The 19,320-nt window shown below is 31.3% G+C and overlaps 3 protein-coding genes across 5 annotated transcripts; 2 read left to right on the top strand and 1 right to left on the bottom strand.

Moving 5' to 3' along the window:
- Nucleotides 1-3,500: 3,500 nt before the first annotated feature.
- Nucleotides 3,501-4,882, bottom strand: PM1 (late embryogenesis abundant group 4 protein PM1). The gene is made up of 2 exons (NM_001251633.1): nucleotides 4,713-4,882; nucleotides 3,501-4,166 (listed from the first exon to the last, which is right to left on the bottom strand). The coding sequence occupies exons 1-2, from the start codon at nucleotides 4,818-4,820 to the stop codon at nucleotides 3,753-3,755; spliced, it is 522 nt and encodes a 173-aa protein (NP_001238562.1). The 5' UTR covers nucleotides 4,821-4,882; the 3' UTR covers nucleotides 3,501-3,752.
- Nucleotides 4,883-9,205: 4,323 nt separating this feature from the next.
- On the top strand, nucleotides 9,206-10,267 carry FAD2-2A (fatty acid desaturase-2). Its single transcript, XM_006605157.4, is given in 2 exon segments — nucleotides 9,206-9,833; nucleotides 9,836-10,267. Coding segments are annotated over 2 exon segments (978 nt in total). The 3' UTR covers nucleotides 10,186-10,267.
- Nucleotides 10,268-14,567: 4,300 nt separating this feature from the next.
- FAD2-2B (fatty acid desaturase-2) lies at nucleotides 14,568-19,229 on the top strand. Of its 3 annotated transcripts, none has more exons than NM_001360081.1 (2): nucleotides 14,568-14,649; nucleotides 17,759-19,229. In NM_001360081.1, the coding sequence occupies exon 2, from the start codon at nucleotides 17,770-17,772 to the stop codon at nucleotides 18,919-18,921; it is 1,152 nt and encodes a 383-aa protein (NP_001347010.1). In that variant the 5' UTR covers nucleotides 14,568-14,649; nucleotides 17,759-17,769; the 3' UTR covers nucleotides 18,922-19,229. The 3 variants fall into 3 exon arrangements, with proteins under 3 accessions (NP_001347010.1, XP_014627262.1, XP_040868344.1); XM_014771776.3 differs by lacking the exon at nucleotides 14,568-14,649 and adding an exon at nucleotides 14,680-14,818 and having other exon boundaries at nucleotides 17,759-19,218; XM_041012410.1 differs by lacking the exon at nucleotides 14,568-14,649 and adding an exon at nucleotides 17,159-17,180 and having other exon boundaries at nucleotides 17,759-19,218.
- The last annotated feature ends 91 nt before the right edge of the window (nucleotides 19,230-19,320 follow it).

The raw sequence follows: 19,320 nt of genomic DNA on the forward strand, positions 1-19,320 counted from the left end.
CTATTTTAGATTATAAAACATGTGACTTATTTTATTAAAAAAACACTTTAAAAAAAATAAACTCACCTATATTCTGTTTTACTTTGTTAATTTTTAGTTAAGATTATAAAATATAAGTAAAAAAAAGAAGAGTATATTATAATTATAAAATTTACAATGAAATATAATGATATACTGAAAGGTTAAACAATAATTAAAATATTGTTATAATCAAAATTTTAATTTTTTTTATTTTGCGTCAGCTAGGCCAACACTTAATTAAGTGAAAATGTATCAATAAATCTAGTCAGCATGTATTTAGGATGAGCTTTACCGAAGCTAAATACCTAAAAACAAAAAATATAAGATATTACTATAGCATTTTCTACATTTTTACATGTTAAACATAGCTTATTTTAATAAATATTTCGTTGACTAATTCATTATGGTAATTAACTTTTATTTTTAACCAATTTTGCTATAAAAAAAAAAAAAGCCTACAAAATCCACCCTAAGGAACACATATTAACCACTTGTCAAATTAAAATATAATCACAAAAATAAACACCGATTCCTCGTCTACATTTAGCCAATATGGTGATGCATGAAGTGTTTCTCTTTTTATATGTAACCTTGCTTCCTAGTTTCTACACTAACTCAAATGCTCACAATGAAGATGAAGATGATTTTGGTATTTGTGCTTGTTCTATCGACTCCAAGAATCACGCCTTAGGGACCCGGAGGCTCATTCCAACCCCACCACAAAGCCTTCCCCCTCTGTTTCCAAGCCAGCTCTCGCCGTCACCATCATCACCAATGCTACCATGAATTAGTCCAAGGAGGAACTTGTGACTCTGAGTTTTTCCCCATCACGATTACAACTCTCAGTCTTGACCATTTCATCTGCAAACTTCTCATTGTTCTCAATATAATTAGCTCACTTGTGTTTGCCTAAACTGCTTTTGTGAGTGATGCAAAATAGATTTGAGTATTTGCCTGCGTACCTTAGTCGCATGTGCATGTACGTGCTCCGGTGTCAGGTTGTGGGTTGGGCTGGGGTTGCTATTTAACCTATAGATATTAGAAAGAGAGAGTCACATTAGAGAGTGTTTATGATCAAAATATTACGAAATGTTTATTTATGTTGATGTTATATTGGAGAGAGTCGTATTAGAGAGTGTTTATGATCAAAATATTAAGCTATACATATAATTCATACTCTCTCTTTTTTCAAGCAATAAAACACACTATTGTTTCTCACAAATCACAATTCATACAATTTTTTTTTTTAATTCAAGCAATAAAACACACTCTTTTAAGGTCCTTTCGATTCGCAAAAAATGAAGGACAAGACAACACAAATTTTTTTACACTATGTTTGTTGTAAAATTTGTTATAGAACAGAACACACGAATGGCACGGGACAAGATCTTCCATGTCTTCTGAGTTCTGACGGTTACTTTTTTTTCTCTGAAAATCTTTACGATTGCAAATTTCTCAAGTTTTACAAACTTTTATTATACTTTATGTTTTATAACGTTACATTGGTCTATATATATATATATATTATTTATTTATTATGTACATCAAATAATATTTAAAATACATATTAAAATATTTAATAATATATTATTTTATAATGTATATAATAATAATAATAATAATAATAATATTATGAATTATATTAAAGTAATCAATAATAATAAAAATGACATTATAACAAATTTTATACTTTTTTTAATTGTATTGTTCACTATCCATCAAAAAGGTACAAAATAAAAACTTTGCTTTGTAACTGAAAAATTTGTCTTGTGTTCTTCTCTGTATGTTATACCTTATCAAATGCATCATTAAAGGAAAATAAAAAATGATATATAAAAAGTGTAAAACACACCGACCGATGAAAAACAATGTTTGTTTTAGTGAGCTAATCTTTTTTTTAGACATGTAGAGGTGCGAGTATTTTCTCGGAGGAAAGAAAATTATAAAAAAACAAATATGTGAAATAAATAGAAAAGGAAAGATATTATTGTTTTTTTTAAGAAGGCATCATCAATTAGGTAGTAATTAAAAAATGATAAATATTCTCTTTGGAATATTTGTTAAAAAATTAAAAGAAGAAATATTTCTATTGAAATGTATAAAATTGAACTGCTAATGATTTTTTATGTTTTTTTTAATGATTTTCATAATAAATATTTTTTTAATTTCTTAATCAATATTACCGTTAGTAGGACCCGTAAAAAATTAGTTAAAAAAATAATTAATTAGGCTTAACTTTGTAAGTTTGTGCAAGTTTATACCGGACAAACCCTTTTATTAGTATTATTCGTCTAATCTACATACAAAACCCACCCTAAGGAACACTGTCAAATTAAAATATAATCACAGAAAAAGAATATTGCAAATCTCATCTCATGAAAAATCAATTCTTTATTAAAAGATGTAAGAAATAAATTAATAATAATATAGATATCTACGCCATTATACTCAAACAAAATTAAGGATTTACAAATCACAAATGGGGTTTGAATTTGATCTATTTTTTCAAATCACTCATGAATAAAAAAATCATATTGATATAATAGTTTACGTAAAATAAAAGAAAGTGAAATTGTTATTTAATTTTACGGAGTTGTTTAAATGATCTCAAGTAGAAATGAAGTTAAATAACTGGTCCAATAAATTTTTGACTAATTATATACTCTTCTTATTATTTTTTTAGGAATTACATATTTCCACCTTTAACTTCCTAACCTTTCATCCGAATTAAGAAATCATATACAACTAATGTAATGGGATTTACGATGCTAATTACATGAAATCAACGGGATGTGCCTACTTATAGTAGATTTCAAATATTCAAAAACAAAGACTGGTTCATTCCCAAAAATCCTTTCAGGTTACATGAATGACCAACACCACGACCATAATTTATCGTTTTATATCAGCTTTTCAGAAGATTATTACAAATCTTTGTTTGAAAATAATACTGTCAATTCTTTATCTTCAAATCTCACAAACTAAAATTCAATGAATGTGTCTGGGAAGACGTTTCTCCAACTGATGCAAAGATTAGATGAAAAAATTGGATCTAGGTCAGTTTCTTATAAGAGATGATACAAAAACAATTACGGAAACCAAAAATCTCAGATTTCAAAATTTTGTGCATAAAAAAAAAGAGTAAATTAGTTTTTTTTTGTCTAACTTATTATTTAAATTTAATTTTAATTTGATCAATAATTTTTTTAGGTTCAATTTTTTAATTTCATCTTTCAATTTTTAAAATTAATTTATTATTTTGAAAAATATAAACCGTTACAAAACATAATTCTTATTATTTAGAAAAACACAAAATTAAATAGATTTAAAAAATTAAAGAAAAAATTAATTTAATTTTTTAATTTAAGTATAACTTTTAATACAATTATATTATTTTAATTTTACTGTATCGTATAGGATAGGATGGAATTGTTTAATTCCATTTCTAATGAAGATTAATTAGAAAAATCCTTATTTTTACACAACCACTATTTTATTTAATTATTATCACGAAATGATACAAGTACAAGTTTACCACATATAACGTTTCCACGTAGTGAAAACACTGTCATAACCACACCCAAGTCTCTCCATAACAAGTGGAGAGAAAAGCAGACAAACAAAGATAACCAAACAAACAAGTACAAAAGCCATACCCCAAACTAACTACATTTAATAAACCTTATTATTAAACTATTGCCAATAAACCTTGATGATATAATCATCATTAATTAAGTACCCCCAGTCCCATACCCATAATCATTCGGCTTTCCACCCGCACGGGTATTATGAGCTGTAGCGGTCCCACCCGGCCCTCTGTTGGTTCCAATGGGATGTGAGCCCACCACTCCTTCGGTGACATGGCCCGTGGGCTGCCCGGTTCCATGGCCAGGCATTGCCGACGTCTGGTGGGCCCCCATGGGCTGACCATATTCCCCGGTGGTGGAATACGTGGCGGTTCCAGTCCCGGTTCCGGTGGTGTGGTGGCCATGTCCCATGTGCCCAGCCGTGGTGGCGGACTGTTTGGCCGCCGTGTTATGCTGACGCGCCGCCTGCTTGTCCAGCTCCGCCTGGTTCATCTTTGCCTCTTTCTTTTGGGTTGCCAACTCCTTTTGCACCGGATCACGTGCTGTCATTCTTTCTGCCTGGTTAATGCACAAAACACATTTATTTGTTGCATAACATGGTGCAAGTGTAAACGCTAAACAACATAAATGAAGTGATCCATCAAAGTAAAACCATACATAGATAAAAATCTTTATTCTCTTCCTCTAGCATATACCATAGGACTAATTAATTGCTAATATTTTTAATAGTTAAAATGCTATACATTAATATCATTTGTATTTTTTACACATGTAACTTATGCTTGCTAATTTGTACACTCCTTATGATCTTTTAATAAAATCTTCATTTAATTGGCTATAAAAGAAGCATATGTATTTTTTTCTAAAATTAAATTAAAAGTATCTAAAAATGTCTCACAATGATATACTTGAATTACTCTATTTAGCTTCATGAGACATGTCGCATGACAACAATTCATCGTTATGACTGTGGAGGCCAACAAGACCAATGTGTTGTTATATCACTATTTGAAAATCACTAATTTTTTACGTAATTATTTCTTAATGATATAAAAAGATAATTCTTCTATAGAATTATATAGACATTAGAAAGGAGATACGTACCTTCTCTTGGACAGTGGCCTTGGTCTTCTCCATGCCAGCCTTGGCAGAAGCACCAATGTTTGTAGCTGTTTCCTTAATGGACTCTCCCGCTTTCTTTCCTCCCTGCATTTTCAACGATCAATTCTTTCCTTTCTTCTTTTCTTTGTTTCTAATTCTAAGCTTAGGTTTTCTTCAGCTCGGTATCTGTCAGCAGCACAGAGCATGGTACCAAATAAATAGATTTAGGTCCTACGCTATCTTTTTCACACGTGTCAATGCAGTACGCGTGGCAAGTTTCTGAGGATAATTGGACTAATCGTCTTACACGTAGTTGCCGCGTGTCTGTCGCAACGAGCTTGAACAGTGTGAGGGTTTCGGATTTTAGGGACACGTGGCAAACAACCACTCGTGTAGTAATTGCTAACCATCTCTCAACTCTCAAATGTTTTTCTTAATTCTCTGGAACTCTAGCTCTAATACCACTTACCAGTAGTTAGAGGTTGAGAAAAACATGAAAAAAAAAAAAATTCTTTGTTAATTGATACAAGAATATGATCATTTATTTATACTAAAGTTGGAGTGAACATTGTGAGCCTATCGCATGTAGTTGAACCATTCAATGTTTCGCGGCTTTAGACGGACAAGTTATTCCTTTCTCAGTTGAAAGAATTGTGAAGGGTGAATTGAAAAGAAAAAAGAGGGAGAGAGAGATACCAAGGATGAACTTGAAATAGAGATAGAATAACAAAGTTTAACTCTTTGCCTTCCTACATATATCTTTAAAATATTGTTTTTCAGAAGAAGAAAAAATTGCCAGAAAGGGGACAAGTTTAAGCCTTCTCAAATGTCGAGGATGAATCGAAAATAAAAGAGAGATAATCTTGAAATAGAGAGTAACAAAGTTTAATTAGCTGCCTTCGTACATATATATGAAGCCAACGAATCAGGATTTTGTAGATGTATACACTTTTTAATCATTAGATGCAAGAACGCATTTAAAATAGAGATCGACAGAATAACAAAGTTTAACTCTTTGCCTTCGTACATATATTGCAGTCTAAAATATTTTACATTTGTTAATTAATTAAAAATCATTTTAGATATTTTTAAAGTAATAATACAAAAAGTTAAACACATTGTGAAGATCCGACATAAGCACAAAGAATTTTTTTTTTTTTAAAAAAGAAGAGTAGTTCAAGGATTTAAGAAGAAAAAATACAAATAATGGATAGAATATTAAATCAATTTTATTAAGAATCTTGTGTAAAATATAACGATTTTACTTAAAGTTAATTTTTTTATTAATTATGTTATAAATTCGAAGGATCTACTAATTTTACTTAAAGTTAATCTTGTGTCAATGATTTATTCCAAAAAATTAAATTAAATTAAATTCAGACTTTTCTTAATAGATTTAACTCAATTCTATTTAAATGGTGACCGTGGATAATAATTATAAAATGTTTACTTTATAGTATAAAATAACTAGTTTGATTTTAACATACAAATATGATAATTATAAAATGAAATATTTATTGGATCTCTGTAGATACTTGATGAAAATTAGAAAGTAAAAATTGGTTAAGAAGTTAAAAATGAAAAAAATTAAAATAGATTATTTCAATAATTGATATATGTATAATTTACGGTTATTATAATTAATTGTAATTAAAATCAATTTTTATTTAGATAATTTTGTTGAAAAGAAATTTTAAATATATGTAATAGTTGTAAAAATTATAGCATATTTAACTTTGTATTTTAAAAGATAAATGCCACTAGCAATCTAACATATTGTGTGTGACATGATTGATATATTGAATAAATATTCGATTAAAGGAGAACAACAAACCTAAGTCCCTGAGGCATAAGGCATCCTGGGGAGTATTCAGCCATTATGGGAATAGTCCCGATCCTGTGGAGTGTGAGCCAAATATCCTCCCAAACCTCACCTCCTCGTTACCACAAGATTAACAAATGATTATATTAAGTTGAACATTTAGGTTCTCTAAACGTTTAAAAGGTTTGTATAAATAAGATAAGATCTAGGTAAAAATTATGCTCATTTTTATGCATTTTTACTATTTTAATATTTATTCAAAGTGGAAATCTTATTTAAGTGTCAAGGTATTTTTTATTAAGATTCCTTGGGACAAATTTTACTCACAGAAGACAGATAAAAACAAAGAACCCCTTGTCACAAAGAAGTGTCTAATCACTATTTGACAGAAATAATTGGTTGGTAGGGTCAATACCCGGTGGGTCCCACCTTCATTCGACGGAAGACGCGTTACCACTGCTCAGTGCTGATTGCTCACACACTAGCTGGCTTAAATACAGCCCCTCAGCGTCCCCATTTGTCACTCCCTCCTCTTCACACATTTTCTGATCGCTCCAACAATACTATTCCGTCACACTTTCAGGTACCTCTCTCTCTCACACACACACACATTATATCTCCTCTTTTTAATATATATATTTTGCCCAACAACACGTCAAAACATATTTTAAGTGATGCGTGAGTGAATGCTTCTCTCTAAAGGAAGGAAGAGAATGTAAAAAATCTATACTCACAAGAGAATAAGGAAAATAAGTTTCATTTTTAAGTTTGTCCCACATAGGACATCTTGCAGTTGGGTACGCCTATGCATTTATTTACACGAAAATGTTGTGCTGCGCTGTTAATTGGACCACAAACATGCAACGTACATGCAATCAAAATTGCTGTTCACTAGGGAGATAATTCTCGCCATAAGTTCCTGTGGCTGTGGCTGTGGCTGTGACACATTTAGTGCATATTAAAATTTTCATTCATAAGTTTGGATTAAATTTAAATTTGCAAATTGAATTTGTAGAAAGAACCCAAATCTTTTATATATAAAACTCAGTTTCAGGAAAAACTTTAATGCACAAACTTTCTTTTAAAAGGTAATCAACATGTTACAAAATCGAATTAATTTTCGAATAGTTTTTAGCACCAAACAGTATTTTTTTTTTAGAAATAACATCTTTAATGATCAAAACTTAAAGATATCTATTTTTATTATCTTTAGAGTATATTAAATTATTTTTATTTTTAAGAAATTTTAGAGATGAGTTGTTTATTAAGATACTCAAGTCAAAACTGAAGAAATCCACCATGCTTAATTCACAATGCTTAACTGGATTTATCCAACAACAAAAGAAAATAAAAAATTACTTTTTTCTCCTAAGAAACTCATCAAGCATCTTTCATTGGAGATGACTTAACTTTCTTTGAAAGAAAAGAGACGACAATAATCATGGTGGTCCGGGTTTTTTAAACGCAATGTGTTTAGAAAGTGATATATATGGCTTTTTTATAATTATTTTGTTAACTTATTTCATTAAGCTTTAGGATTATTATTATATATAAAAATTACTTTATTTCAATATCAATTACAATTACAATAATGCCACATTATGTTTTATGTACGACGATGTTGTAAGTTGGTGTTGTCCAAGTACTTAATTAAATTATTGAGTACTAGTAACCCAGTTTTTCATATACACTCTCTTATTGGTTAAAATATATTAAAAACTATAAAATCAAGTAAGAGAATTATTAAAAATTATGTGAGATCCTCTTAATTTTATAATTTTTAATAAATTTTAACCAACAAAAAACCGTGTTACACCTTTCATAACAATTTTGAATGAATTTATTTTAAAAGTATTGGTGTTAAAATTTTGATTTTAGAAGAATTAGATAAATAAATTAATGTATATTTATTATTTGGAAGCGTTTTAAAAGTGACGTTTAAAAGAGTTGATCAATTTTGTTTACAGATCTGGATAATGTTGCATGTTTATTCTTCTCAATTGTAAATTTTCTTTTTTGTGCACGGGGATTTATTTTTAATTTAGATAAGACAAATTAAGCTTTCGGAACATCACCCTTGTCCAATTCATTTTAGTTTCTGATCATGGTGTAAAATCTAACTAAGTTGGTTTGGGCAAGAGAAATGGTCCCTATGCTTAAGTCATTCTAGGACGAAAATAAAAATATAACAGGGTAAAGCATATCCCTGATAGCGTGTGTCTATTGTTTTCTCATTCCTCCTCGGTCACGAAAACCAACTAATTCTTTTTGCCACGATTAAATAATTAATCTGTGTGTTAATTATAATGACGAGTAGGGTTATCTTTCCCTTTATCCTCAGGAGTGTGGAAATGAAAATTAATGAACTAGCTAGAAAACGATAATGAGAAGAACCTCTCAGCTACTATATATTTATGAAATGTTAATTTATTCCAGACACGTGAGTATATATTATACATTATTTTTTAATGAATGCAATTTTTGCTTTGAAGTGCACACACACGGTTCATTCTAATTCTGATACCTGTATGCTTTAGAATGAATAAGGTTAATTAGGTAACTAGCTATTACTGATCATAATCCTTGATTTAAGGTCAATTATAGTCTTGTTCATGTGTTCATGAAAAGTGCATGGTGTTAATAAAATGCAGGTTGTGTAAAGATGGGTGACACTATGAAACGGGTGCCAATTGAAAAACCTCCATTTACTCTCAGCCAAATCAAGAAGGCTATTCCACCACACTTTTTCCAGCGTTCTGTTCTGCGCTCATTCTCATATCTCATTTATGACCTTACCATAGCCTTCTGCCTCTATTACATTGCCACCGATTACTTCCACAACCTTCCTCATCCTCTCACTTTCTTGGCATGGCCAATCTATTGGGCTGTGCAAGGATTCACCCTAGCTGGTCTTTGGGTCATTGCACATGACTGTGGCCACCATGCATTCAGAGATTACCAACTTCTTGATGATAACGTTGGCCTTGTTCTCCACTCTGCTCTATTAGTCCCATACTTTTCATGGAAATACAGCCATCGCCGTCACCACTCCAACACAGGTTCTCTTGAGCGAGATGAAGTGTTTGTACCAAAGCAGAAGTCTAGTATCAAGTGGCTATCTAAATACCTAAACAATCCACCAGGGAGAGTTTTCACACTTGCTGTTACCATCACACTCGGTTGGCCCATGTACCTAACTTTCAATGTTTCTTGTAGTATGCTATGGACTTTTTCGTCTTGTCAGGCAAAAGGGCTTGCCTGGGTGGTTTATGTTTATGGATTTCCAATGCTTGTGGTCAATGGGTGTTGGTCACAATCTTGCAGCACACTCACGCTGCATTGCCGCACTACAATTTCTCTGAGTGGGACTGGCTCAGAGGAGCTTTAGCAACAGTAGTGGATAGAGATTATGGAATCCTGAATAAGGTTCTCCATAATATTACAGGCACACATGTGGTGCATCACTTGTTCTCCACAATGCCACATTATCATGCAATGGACGCTACAAAGGCAATAAAGCCCATTTTGGGAGAGTATTATCGGTTTGACGAGACCCCATTTGTCAAGGCAATGTGGAGAGAGGCAAGAGAGTGTATTTATGTGGAACCAGATACTGAGAACAAAGGTGTATTTTGGTACAACAATAAGTTGTGATGGTTAGTGTTCTTGAGGCTTCTTCTCGATCACGTGGGAAGTTTTGAATTTTCCTTTGTGACGGTTTAGGATGAATGCTTGATTCTTGCTTATTGGGAATAATTTTGTCAAATTAATCCTGATGTTTGTGGTGCAGTAATTGTTGGTAAATATTTGTGTTTTAATTTAAAATTTATAAATATATATTAATTCTATTTTATAAAATAAAATATTTATTTTAGATTTTCTTAAGATTTTGTTTTTGAGCAATTTTAATGAAGCGTAAGTTGTTGTTTATTTTAATTTAGATTTTAAATATTTGTCATTTTAAAGTTTTCTTAAGATCAAACTTGGTAAAAAAAATTGTTTTCTTAAAAAACTTCCGATAAATTTATTTCTTTGGTTGAAAAAAGTTTACGATAACGTAAGTTGTATGATCTTATTTGAAATATTCTAGGTCATGTTAAGAAAAAATTGTAGTATTGACGAAGCCTAAAGTTTGGCGAGATTTTGCATGCACCGATCATTAATAACTTCGTGTGGAAAACGACGTAATTAATTTAATCTGATGTTTCGTCCAACATATTATAAATTGGCCATCCCTCTCATCACTATTATTTATTTATTTATTTTAACTTGACATGTTCTTATGGGTCCGTTTCGGATTCGGTGTTAAGAAAATACAAAAAAATTATGAACAGACTAATAAGATAAAGCTCGCCATAAGTTCCTGTGGCTGTGACAACTGAACAGACTAGAGCTGCTTTATTTATCAAATCGCAGTCTAGTCCATGCACCTTAATTAACCTCCTTGTAAAGAAGAAGGGCAAGGGTGGTGGTGGTCCTTTTTTTTTTTTAAAAGGAACGTGTTTAGAAAGTGATTTGTGGCCTTTTATATGTTTTTGTTAGTTTATTTATTTTATTAATTAAGCTTTAGGGTTATACTTATCAAAGTAACTTTATTTCAATATCGATATCAATTGCAATAAATTATCTTTATGTTTTAACTACCCATGACATTGTTGTACTCAAGTTGGTATTGCGTAAGTATTTAATAAAATTATTTACTCAAATGCAACTTGAATGACAAATTAATTGCTTAAGAAAAAATGTGTTGTGACAAGAACGATTGCCCTAAAAGCAAATTTTTTCATTAATGGACCTCTGGTGAAACCCAAAATCTGATTTGCTTTTCAAGATTTACACAACGACATCTTTCGACTCGTGCACTCGAGGTCAAATACGTTAAAGCCTTACAAACAATGTCTAGAAAAAATATAGAGAAAGAAAAAGAGATAAATAAGCCAAATAAAGTATCAGAAAGCTTACAACCTAGTTAACATAATGTCTAGCTTGATTGAACCTATTTATTAAAAGTCTAATTTTGGCTTTTTATAGAAAGCTTTTAAGTAAAAAATCCGACGTTCATGTTTTGAAAAGACAACCCAGTATGCTTGACAGGCCAACAAACAAACATGCATTTTTTTTTATTTATTTAGAACTTTTTATTCTTTTGGAGGTTTTGTATGAAATAATAGTAGGAAGACATCTTTAATTTTATTTTCATGCACCGTTGATTGTTGACCTGAGCGATGAGTTCTAATAAAAGTCTTAAAGTCTAGGTTAGTGAGTAAGGCGTTTGAACCAACGAAAATTATTGTTTTTTAAGATCTTGTTTTTGTTTTTCAATATTTTATTTAATATTAATTTTAAATTAGATTAAGATTTAAATATTTGTTTGTGTGTATAAATATGTTATTTTTTTCTTTTGATCCACGTATATTTTGGTTTAAATATAATTTTAATTTCCTATTTTAAGATAAGAATACCGAGTCTCCTGTATTTTTTTTTATAAAAAAAAAATCACAATTTCAGTTCCATGGCCACTTATAATCTTACATAGATTTGTTCCTTTTATTTGTTACAATTATTTCAAAATCGCGACCATTTCTCTGCTCCAATCAGAGACTTTGGAACAAGTTTAGCACAAAATAATTACAACTTGTCTCGGCAGCCTCCTTAATAATAATTAATAAAGCGGTTTAAGAAAATCCTTAGACCATAGAGTTCTAAATACTGTGGTTGATAGTTATTATATTGGGCTTTTTAGATATATCCTCTCACGACATAAAAAAATCAAGGCCAAGATTCCGAATTCATTTTTGTTCTTATCAAAATTTGGAATCTTGACAAATAAGAACGTATGTAAGAAGAGTAAAACAAGTAATGTTGTAAATAACTTGTATGACGGAACGAGAAAAAGAAAAACATAGGTTATAGTTATAGTATGGGAAGCGTGTGCGAGAGCAAGTTACGTAAATGGATTTGATAAAACCTCTATTTATAGTAGATGAGCGAGGATGGTAGTCCTTGTTTATAGATATTGTTGTTAGCCTTGTAGATTATTTTTGATTTATAAATAATAATCGGTCATTTAAAGATAATGATAATGTTAAAGATAAATATTTAAATTAAAGAAAAAGATAAAAGATATTTATATCTCGTAAATAATGTAATATTATAAATAATTTAATATTTAATAATAGTAATTAGATTAAAGATATCCTATTTGTTTGTTGAAAATCCAAGTTTTAAGGATTAAACTTATGCGTTACTATAATAGACTGACGTAAAAAATATACACGGGTCTCTGCATGTCATGTATGATGTCATATAAAATTGTGGGTCCTAAACAATAAGAGATTGTTTAATCGAGATGTCCATGACCAGAAAGGGTTGTCACGTGAGAGTCGCAGATATTTTGGATATGCGGTTGAGAATAAGCATGCAGAACAGTAGTTGATATTGATATGAAAGAGAGGACGGAGTTAATTAAACGTATTAAATAAAGAAAATATTTATTGACTCAGCGTCTCTCTACAATCTACACAGTACATCATAAAAGTTAAAAAGTAAAACTTTGATTCCAATAAAGTAGTATGAAAGCATTCCTTAAAGAAAAGTATTAGTACAAATTAAATCAATTTAAAACATTTAATGAAATGGGTTTAATATTTTAATATTATATTTAATGAGATATAATAAAAAGACTTTTAATAAATTATAGATGCAAACATTATTATGGTTAGTCGTTTGGTTTTTTAGTGCAGATATTTGAACCTTCGACAAATGTTGGTGTAATGCGTAATGATCAAACTTATCTTACAACAATATGAGTTCATAAGGACCTTGATAAATACTAGTGAGACATTTTGTAGGGAGACTAGTAACACATTTTTCAACAAGTTTTTTATTGGTCTAAATTTATTAGAATTTTAAAAAAAATTAAAAATACATTTTCTAACATACCATTTTGTACATATTTTTGTTGGTTGAATTTTATTAAAAGACACAAAATTTTATAAGTCACACATTATATTCAATCAATAATTGACTTGATTTTATAATTTTCAATCAATAAAAAAGTGTATTTAAAGATCATGTTCCAAGAATTTTTATAAAAAAAAGTGAATTTCATCTTTTATTTAAGGATAAATATTTAGAAGGTGAGTTTAAATTTAATTTTATAAATTCAACCTGTAAGTTGAAGTTTACACCAACTTATATACTATATTTTAATTGTATCATTAATGGATGTGGGATCTCCAACAACAAATGACAACTTTGATTCTTAATTATGTAAATTAATGATAATTTAATCTCTAAAATAATGTTTGATCTATGAATATGTAAAAATTGCGATAATGATGACCTGGGTATAACTTTAATATCAAATTGATTCATAAACTTTTTAATTTAATATCAAATTTATCTTTAAAAAATACAATAAAATATCAAAGATTGTTAAACATTATCACTTAATAATAAAATAGTTTAACAAACTTAACATCAAAACAAAATTATTATACTTTTTGCACACTTAAAAACTAAATAAGAATTTTGATTATTTTAAATACTAAATTATCACCGATTTAGGTATTTAATTTAATGACTAAAATGTCATTTACCCCTTATTTAATAAGCTTTTCTCATGATTTTATAATTATAATGTTTAATAAATTTTAACTAACAATAAAAAAATATTAAAATGTGTATTAGTCCCACTTCTTTTAACAAATGATGGTATCTCTGTAAGAGTTTTGAAGTCTTCTACCCTAGTCCTAATAAACTCCGAAAGCCAACTCATTTAAATTTTTTCTATAATGCAGCTAATAGTAGATGCATGGTCACTGAACTTGAAAATAATAGATGTATGGTCACTGGGCCTTGGACACTAGAGAGGAAAGAGGTGAGTGTGATGGAGCACAAGTGGGATGGGAAAGAGAGGCTTTCCATTCGCCAAACAACGTGTCAAAATATACCCCGTGGGCCCCACCTCCATTGGTGTCACTGCTCATCGCTCACACACTCGCTTTTAAATACAGCCCCCTCTACGTTCCCCTAATCTTTGCCCCCTTTCTCACTCCCTCCTCTTCACACATTTTCTTAGCTCTCTCCAACAATCCCTCTCGTTCACACTTTCAGGTCTCTCTCTCTCTCTCTCATTATCTCTTTATTTTAATGTATTTTATTCTCGATTAAATATGAATGCTATGCTTCTCTTCTCACCGCTTCAATCGCACCTTCTTATTTTCCAATTTCCCTATTCTCGTTCGATCTAACCTTTTCCGCTCTTCGTGCTTCGAATGACTGAGTAAATCTACGATTCTCTGTTCATTCATTTCATAGATTTCGCGTGATTTTGGCTATTTTTTATTTGCGGCCATTCCTTACATGTAGTGGTTGATTTTCAAACTTTTCTCCTCGATATAACTCTTGTGCATAAATGAACCTGGCTGTTTAGCGCTATCTGCATATTTCCGTGACGCATCTCTATCGGATCTAAGGAGGAATCTCCTTTTTCCTCCGTGTCATTTGTTGTATTTATTGTTCTGTGCTAATACTTCAGAAAATGGCTGCATTGTGTTCTTCTTTGCTGTATTAAGTGTTTGTGTTGTGAATCTGGAAGCGATTTTGCGTGACGTAACTTGCGTCTTCTACTATTCTCTTTCAGATCTCATTCACTGTTCCTCTTTGATGTTTTTTTTTGCTTACTAAGCCTATTTAATGATATTCTTTACAAATAGTTAGTGGACTATTTGGTTGGTTGGTGAGTTATGAATATTCGTATTCTCTACCACAAGTTGGGTTAAAAAATCTCTGCAACTCCACGAGGATATGTTTTTTATTGTTTAGAGAAAATTACTCTTTCTTCCTTCCTTTTCAAATTACACGTTTTGCATCATTTGTTTTGAAATATATACTTTATGAATATAATAAGTTATATTGTGATTATTTTTAAATTGATGAATACTTATGAATGTTTGTCAATATTTTTTTCTTGCCATTAATTAATCTTGAACATGTTATTGATATCTCTGATCTATATTTTGTCCTGATTTTAGTATTTTAGAACGAAGAATAAAATTTTATATTTTTTATTATCAATTTTGAGCCATCAAAATAATTTTCAAAAATTATTTTAACCATCAAAATTAATTTTGTCAACCCATCCTACAAGGCGTTTAACTTAATCATTATATTTGCTTGGGTGAAGTGAGAAAACAAGGAAGAAAATATTAAAAACTAGCAGAGAAGTTAAAGATAATTTCTCCCTTATTATTTAGATAAAGAGAAAATGGAAGAAAATAAAATAACACTGCCTATTATCTCATTTGTTTAAAAAACAATGAAAGCATATAACTATATAAAATACAGTACTATAACTGAGCCAAGAACATATTTTGTCGTCTGAGTAACTTTTTCTTTTGCTTGTTACGCTTTCTCCGCCGATGCAGAAGGAGTATATGTTTGTGTTTTATGTTTTGAAAGATTCAATCCCCGGTTTTAAAGATAATACAGTATGTTTTATTTAAAAGAATTAGTAGTTTTTTTAATATGTTTATTATTAGGCGTGCAGACTACTACAACTAACCGCAATAATTTTTTAATATTTTCTTCACAATAAAATTGTTTTCGTTTTTTCTAACGGTTTACGACACGTAATGGGTTTTGAACTTGAGAACGTGCAAATAATCTAAACTCCTTCTGGTTGAGTAACGAAGTGAAGAACCAATTATAATTTGTAAATACTTGAGTAAGAGTTCGTGCATAAATTGGTTTTTATCAGTTTTTTCCACAAAATTATGATTTCCTGATATTTAAAAATAAATAAATAACTATATTCCGTAAGTCGTACACAGTTATATTCAGCAAATAAATTATATTTAATAATTATTATCTTAAAAGTTACTTAAGAACTTGGTAAAAATATTTTTGTTTGAAAAAGTATATGATAAAAGTTTACGATAATGTAACTCGTGCTTAGCTGTTCCTAATTTCTGTAACAAAAAAAAAAGTTTCTTATTTGAAATTTGTAAATTTCCGGGTCATGTTAAGAAAATCTTGTAGACGAAAAGCCGGCCTATTGCATGCACCGATCATTGATTACTAGATACGGAAAACGACTCAATTAATTTAATATGAGATGCGGACCGATCACTAGAGATGCTTCGTTCAACATATTTGATATTGCCAATATTGGCCATCCCTCTCATCATTATTGTTTATTTATTTGTAACATCACATATTCTTGTGGGTCCGCTTAGGATTAGGTGTTTGTTGCAAAAAATACAAAAAAAAATCTGTGGAACAAGGATCAACATATATTGTTTGTTTAATTGATTGATTGATTAGTTTGCAAGCTGTATTTTATAATTTAATTTAATTCAACTTTTGTTTTTTAGTTAAAATTGTTTTTATTTTACTTATTCTGAAAACAAATTTATTCTACGCAGTGAATCAAATGACAATTTTAAACACACAATATAGCATAATCGACAAATCAATTTTGAGTTTCTTTATCATTTTCTTTATTTATTGACATATTTGCACTTTCTGCAAAGACTCTGACTCGTGGTAGATATAGGGAAGGTTATAGAAGTTAGTGTAGTGTCATATCTAGCCATTTTTGCTTATTGGAAAAAGCCTTCCCTTTGTTTACAGATCTGGATAAGGTTGCATGCTTATTTTTCTCAACTGTGAATGGTTATTTCTTTGCATTTTTTGTTTTGTTTTTGGTTATGGGATTAATTTTTTAATTACGAAGAAGCTTTTAGAGCATCACCCGAATCTAATTCGTTTTGGCTTTTGTGATCTTGATGTAAATCTATACTAACTTGGTTTGGGCAAGAGAAATTGGTCCTTGCTCAAGTCCATTCTAGGACGAAAATAAAAATATAACAGGGTATAGCAGATCTCTATTCGTATGTGGGTAACGATAGCATGTTTCTATTGTTCTCTTATTCTTCATTGGTCACGATAACCTGCTAATTATGCCACGATTGAGATGAAAAGTAACGAACTAGTAAACCATAGTGAGAAGAACATTTCGCTACTATTGTTGAAACGTTTACACCAGGCACTTGAGTATGATGCACTATATTTCAATTAATGTAATTTTTCGCTTTGATGAGAAACATTCTGATTCTGTGAGTTTAGAAACTATTGCTGATAATCCTTGATTTAAGATTTCAGTCTTGTTCATGTTCATTTGAAGTGTTGGTAATAAAATGCACTGATGTGTCATGTGCAGATTGTGTGAAGATGGGGGCTGGTGGCCGAACTGCTGTTCCTCCTGCCAACAGGAAGTCAGAGGCTGACCCTTTGAAGCGGGTACCATTTGAAAAACCTCAGTTTAGTCTCAGCCAGATTAAGAAGGCCATTCCACCTCACTGTTTCCAGCGCTCTGTTCTCCGCTCATTCTCCTATGTTGTTTATGACCTCACCATAGCCTTCTGCCTCTATTATGTTGCCACCCATTACTTCCACCTCCTTCCCGGTCCTCTCTCTTTCGTGGCATGGCCAATCTATTGGGCTGTCCAGGGTTGCATCCTTACTGGTGTTTGGGTCATTGCCCATGAGTGTGGTCACCATGCATTCAGTGACTACCAGCTGCTTGATGATATTGTTGGCCTTATCCTCCACTCCGCTCTCCTAGTCCCGTACTTTTCATGGAAATACAGCCATCGCCGTCACCACTCCAACACAGGTTCTCTTGAGCGAGATGAAGTATTTGTGCCAAAGCAGAAGTCCAGTATCATGTGGTACTCTAAATACCTTAACAATCCACCAGGCAGAGTCCTCACTCTTGCCGTCACCCTCACGCTTGGTTGGCCCTTGTACTTGGCTTTTAATGTTTCTGGAAGGCCTTATGATAGATTTGCTTGCCACTATGACCCTTATGGTCCCATTTACTCTGACCGAGAACGACTTCAAATATATATATCAGATGCAGGAGTACTTGCAGTATGCTATGGCCTTTTCTGTCTTGCCATGGCAAAAGGGCTTGCCTGGGTGGTGTGTGTTTATGGAGTTCCATTGCTTGTGGTCAATGGATTTTTGGTGTTGATTACATTTTTGCAGCACACTCACCCTGCATTGCCACACTACACTTCCTCTGAGTGGGACTGGTTGAGAGGAGCTTTAGCAACAGTGGATAGAGATTATGGAATCCTGAACAAGGTCTTCCATAATATTACAGACACTCATGTAGCTCATCACTTGTTCTCCACAATGCCACATTATCATGCAATGGAGGCGACAAAGGCAATAAAGCCCATCTTGGGAGAGTATTATCGGTTTGATGGGACTCCATTTGTCAAGGCAATGTGGAGAGAGGCAAGAGAGTGTATTTATGTGGAGCCAGATCAAAGTACTCAGAGCAAAGGTGTATTTTGGTACAACAATAAGTTGTGATGATTAATGTAGCCGGGGGCTTCTTGTCCGTCAGGTGGGATGGTTTGAACTTTCCTTTGTGACTGTTTAGTATCATGCTTGCTTATTGGGAATAATTTTGTTGAACCCTGATGTTGGTAGTAGTATCTAGAAAGTAGCATAGCGTTTTTGTTTGCAGAATAAGATATAGCATCTCTGAACAGTTTGATTATTGCACCATGTTTTGCAATCAGTGCATGTCGACTAAGTTTCTCAAGATTGTGGGGATGCTTATTCTTGTTCCAGTTCTTGAATCCAAGTTGTTATCATATTCTGTTATTGACTCAGAATCTTTAACCCTTTCTGCTTCTTTCTCACGATCGTTTGAAGTCATTACTCGCAAATGATTTACATTTCAAATTTAGGGTGCAGATTATTAAT

This window comes from Glycine max, chromosome 19 (genome assembly GCF_000004515.6).
Source record: "Glycine max cultivar Williams 82 chromosome 19, Glycine_max_v4.0, whole genome shotgun sequence".
NCBI lineage: Eukaryota > Viridiplantae > Streptophyta > Magnoliopsida > Fabales > Fabaceae > Glycine > Glycine max.

What these genes read in the sequence shown, in the direction of transcription:
- FAD2-2B (NM_001360081.1), top strand. Translation starts at nt 17,770, where the DNA reads ATGGGGGCTGGTGGCCGAACTGCTGTTCCTCCTGCCAACAGGAAGTCA.
- PM1 (NM_001251633.1), bottom strand. Translation starts at nt 4,820, where the DNA reads ATGCAGGGAGGAAAGAAAGCGGGAGAGTCCATTAAGGAAACAGCTACA. An exon ending in AGGCCACTGTCCAAGAGAAG is followed by an intron (nt 4,167 to 4,712) that starts GTACGTATCTCC and finishes TGCATTAACCAG; the next exon opens with GCAGAAAGAATGACAGCACG.